General features: G+C 45.3%; 1 protein-coding gene across 1 annotated transcript in view; it reads left to right on the top strand.

The window, feature by feature from the left end:
* Positions 1–330: 330 nt before the first annotated feature.
* Positions 331–4,381, top strand: part of LOC311237094 (astrotactin-2-like) — a gene marked incomplete at both ends in the record, with an annotated part of 130,440 nt that continues 126,389 nt past the window's right edge. The window contains one exon of the mRNA XM_084324900.1: positions 331–721. Coding sequence (XP_084181026.1) covers positions 331–721 — 391 coding nt within the window. The remainder of the gene's footprint in view (positions 722–4,381) is intronic.

The raw sequence follows: 4,381 nt of genomic DNA, 5'->3' as shown, positions 1-4,381 counted from the left end.
ATGGGACCCATTGAAAAGGCACCGTGGAACACATACATGAATCAAATATTCCTGTGTCCCCTGAATGTCTCCAGAAGACTAGTTTTGCTTAAGAGAGGGGGTCGTGGCTTAGCATTATAAAGAGGGAATAACAGGATAGCTTTATGGGTTTATTTAGACACTTTCTCCGGTTTGACAAACGGCCGTAAAAACAGAGAAGAAAACTCGGGAAGATTCCAAAAGAGGAGAACATTGTGGACCTACTATTTTTTTTTGTTATTCAATTATTTCTTTTATTTTATTTTTTCCCCTCCTTTCATAATTTTTTTTTTACCATCTCCTCTTCTGAAAATGAAACTTTGGACTTCTCTCTGGCTGCCCAGCCTGGTGATACTCATCTTGTGTTTTGGATCAGAGTGCGGGACAGTCCGGAGGAAGGGGAGATCCAAGAGGGAGTTGGTGCGTATAAGGGAGGCGAGAGCCACCTTCCCAGGGGCTTGTGCCACACGGCTGCCCCGGGGCAAACGGTCCTTGCCCGGCTTGGAGCGACGGGTGCTTCGCCAGCGTCGGCGCTCCTCACAGGCGGAGGAGAACTCCCTGGGTCGGGGGAAAGCGGTCTATTTCACCGGCAGGGGAGACCAACTTCGGCTAAAGCCCGGCGTGGAGATACCCAGAGGAAATTTTACCCTGGAGATGTGGATCAAACCGGAGGGAGGTCAACGATCACCCACGGTGATTGCAGGTAGGATATGCACACCACTGTTTATGACTGATTTAAATATTTAGTTATACCCGCTCCGGTATTATATTGGCGAATTAAAGCATGGCAATTGAAAGTTGGCTATATACAAGTATAAATGTGTATCCTAATGTCATATCAACGAAAGCAACATTCACTTTTAGCGAGTTGAGATGGAGTTCACCCATCAGACTAGACAATGATGTAATGCTCTGAAAAAGTGCATCAGAAATCGTATAGGCTTGTTATGGTGTGTAGCTCGTTTCGATCACATTTGATGTTTACCATTTTAATAGTGTTTTTCTTCTTTGCAATGTTATTTTTTATTTGATCCATTTATTTATTTATTTATACGAACGCTCTTATTATCATTAATATTATTATTTATTTTATTTGTTTTTGTTTTGCTTTTATCTCTGATGACGTGCGTAAAAAGAGGACTAATGTCACTAATGGCTAACATAATATATTTGACACCAAACCGAATGCTACACAGTTATATATACTGCATCATTTGATTGGCAGCTGATGTCACTGTGCGTAAAAATGTACTTTCTATGAGCCGACTGGCTATTTTAAAACTATGATGTAATGCCCCAAACTTTGGAAGTGAGCAGCACGCGTCACCGCGGACACTGAGCGCGAGCTGGAGACATTTATATATTCAGGTGTCCGGAGCTCCGCGCGTGCCGTGATGCAGCGTCTCCCCAACACCGACACCTCTGGATTGGCTACCCGCTACCGACACCGCCGCTGCACTCGCTGCAGGCAGTGGCTCAGTGCATATAGGGAACACCCGGGGATGTGGTCCATTCACGGGTTGCTGCCTGCAGTATGCAACGGCGGTGTCGGTGATCCGTGGCATCGAGCGCTTCTCCAAAAATCTAAATACTTGTGCGCATTCATTCATATCATGGGCTATTCTGGCTTTCTGATCCAATAACACAGTGCAGTCAAATACTAATGCTCGCCGGCAAATTGACTTCATGCGCAGAGGGAAATGTATAGAGATTATATATATATCAATAACTGGATGGTCATATAAACGCACGGGGTTGGTGTAATCTATGCGTAGCCTGCCTACTCATTCGCTTTTGACAAATGTGTTGTGAAACTTTGCATAATATCAAGAATAACATCTCGCAAGATCAATTTTAGAAAGGCGTTCTGTTCTGTATCATTCGTGGATTGAATGATCCATCGCCATATCGCGCTGACGCGTTGCGAGGTGCCCCGTGTGGCTGTGTCTTGTTCCTCAGGGTAGCCGACAGGGAGCGTTGCATACACAACTCATTGGCTGCTGCTACAGTACGAGCGAGCGCACTTGGCCGCCTCTGAACTGAACTGAACCGAGTCTCTCCCGTGAGTCACTCTTGAATCTGAACGTTTAGGAACTGGAGTATGCTATCCAATTGATTTTACGCACGCACGCACGCGCGCTCCGCCCCATCTCGACCCCCCCTCCCCCTCCCTCCCTCTCTCCCCCTCTCTATCTCTCTCTCTCTCTCTCTCTCTCTCTCTCTCTCTCTCTCTCTCTCTCTCTCTCTCTCTCTCTCTCTCTCTCTCTCTCTCTCTCTCTCTCTCTCTCTCTCTCTCCTCTCTTGTCTCCCCCGGCCCACACACTCATCAAGTCATCATACATTTGCATGCACGATGCATCTCTGTGTGTGTAATATTTGTACAATTAAGGTACACATAAGCTCAGTAGGCTATTGTTAGTCAGTCGGAGGGGGGTATACGATGATCTACAATCCTTATTGGGGAAGTGTCTCATGCTGGCTGCGGCCAACCTAAGTGTGATATTACTCCTGCTATTGATATTCCTCATGTTGGATCTGTATTGTTCTCTGGCACCAGACCAGTGGGGGAAGTCCTTGTGAGATGGAGCACCACTACCATCCAGCAAATGCAATAATGCCTAATCTTTTAAATCCAATTCCGGCCTTGCGGGCTTCCCAACAATCCCAGGGCCTCTAAATCAGCCCTATCCCCTTGTTTTGATCCACACCAGAGGTTGTTTGCTACAGCTGTTTGCCTGGCCATGTTGTTGTTTTGACCGCCGCTGTTTTTTTTGTTTCCTTGAAGAGCGTATTGTCTCACCATTAACGAGTGATGGGTCGACACGTATAGCAGGGCAGCAGACCTACATGATTTACCATACTCACACACACGCACACGCACGCACAGGCACGACGCACACACACGCACGCACACACACACACACACAGACAGACACACACACACACACACACACACACACACACACACACACGCACGCACGCACGCACGCACGCACGCACGCACGCACGCACGCACACACACACACACAATGAGGGGATAACCTCAGCTTGATGAATACATGCTTGAAGGTCCTACAGAATGCAGAGTCTGTTGTGTTGGTTTTGTTGTCTTGACCCTGAGGTCCACAAACTAGTTTAGGGCCAAAGTCGATCCGATGAATATTTCTACACAGGGCTTCACCCTTGACCAATAGTCGTGGTGGTCTGTGCTGTTTATTGAATCATGTTTTTCTCTGACTGACAGGGATTACAGTTGATGGATGTTTGCCAAAATAATTTCATTCATGAGGTAGCAGAACATTTTTTTTCCCCATTTTTTTTTCTTCCATTATTGACCAGCAAAGGTGACCAACCCGGGCAACCCCATGTCCCCCACATGATAAGAATAAAGCTGACATTTAAAAAAAGAAATACATGTATTTCCCCGTATCTCTGAAATGCCTGCGAGCCTGCGCGGGATTAAGGGAATGACCTAGTAAAAGGTTTTCCCGATTTCTGTGACACAAAGTAGTAAGGGTTAGCTAAGGTATTTATTTACTTATACCATCCCCACCAGCCCACACGCACAGCAGAATGGATGTAGAGCTGATGACATCATAAATCCTGGCAGTCACAATAGAATTATGGTGACTCATATTGTGACACTTTACTTTAGGTGGGACAATAATAATGACAAAGCACCTGGGCGACGAGGCACTATGTTAAGGAACCTTTGATTAACCGTCAGCTACACTACGCTCAGATGTGCTGTTTCAGTGCAGGGGAAATCTACCAGAATGGCTTCTACATCCCAATGACACAGTCAGTATAGAACTTTCCATTGAGTCTAAAATCCCAATTGTATTCCTGCTTACCTCTAATTATAAAAGTTAATGAGCAGGTAAATACTATTTGTTCCTACACTTTATTAATATGTATTTATTCATTAGTTACTTAATCATTATTAACATGTAGTTCCTTGTTAGTTGGAGTATGTGATGTAATGTCGGTGAGAGGGGGGGGGGGCTTGAGTATTCAACTGACTCCCTAAACACTTCCTACTGTCGAGCCTATCAGCTTAAAGTTAATTCAAAGACTATGCAATCGCCAAGTCTTACCTTTCCCTCATCCTTTAATCGTATGCCTCCTTGCATGGAATTCAATCTGTGTCTGACATGTCAAACCAGCCCTCACTTAATCCTATATCTCAATCGTTGTCATCGTCGTCGTCGTTCATCACCCTATCATCATCCATTCACTGGCGGTCGATAACAAGGAGCTCAAACTTGTGAATCATTATTTTTGCCCACATTTACTGTAACCGACTCTTTCAAGTTCCTTGGCACACAACGTCAGCAATACCCTGGAATGGAACCTTGTCAAC

The sequence above is a fragment of the Notolepis coatsorum genome, assembly GCF_963971535.1.
Source record: "Notolepis coatsorum genome assembly, chromosome: 11".
Classification (NCBI taxonomy): Eukaryota; Metazoa; Chordata; class Actinopteri; order Aulopiformes; family Paralepididae; genus Notolepis; species Notolepis coatsorum.
Note: the sequence above shows the minus strand (reverse complement) of the source record. Positions and strands in the feature narration are given on the sequence as shown.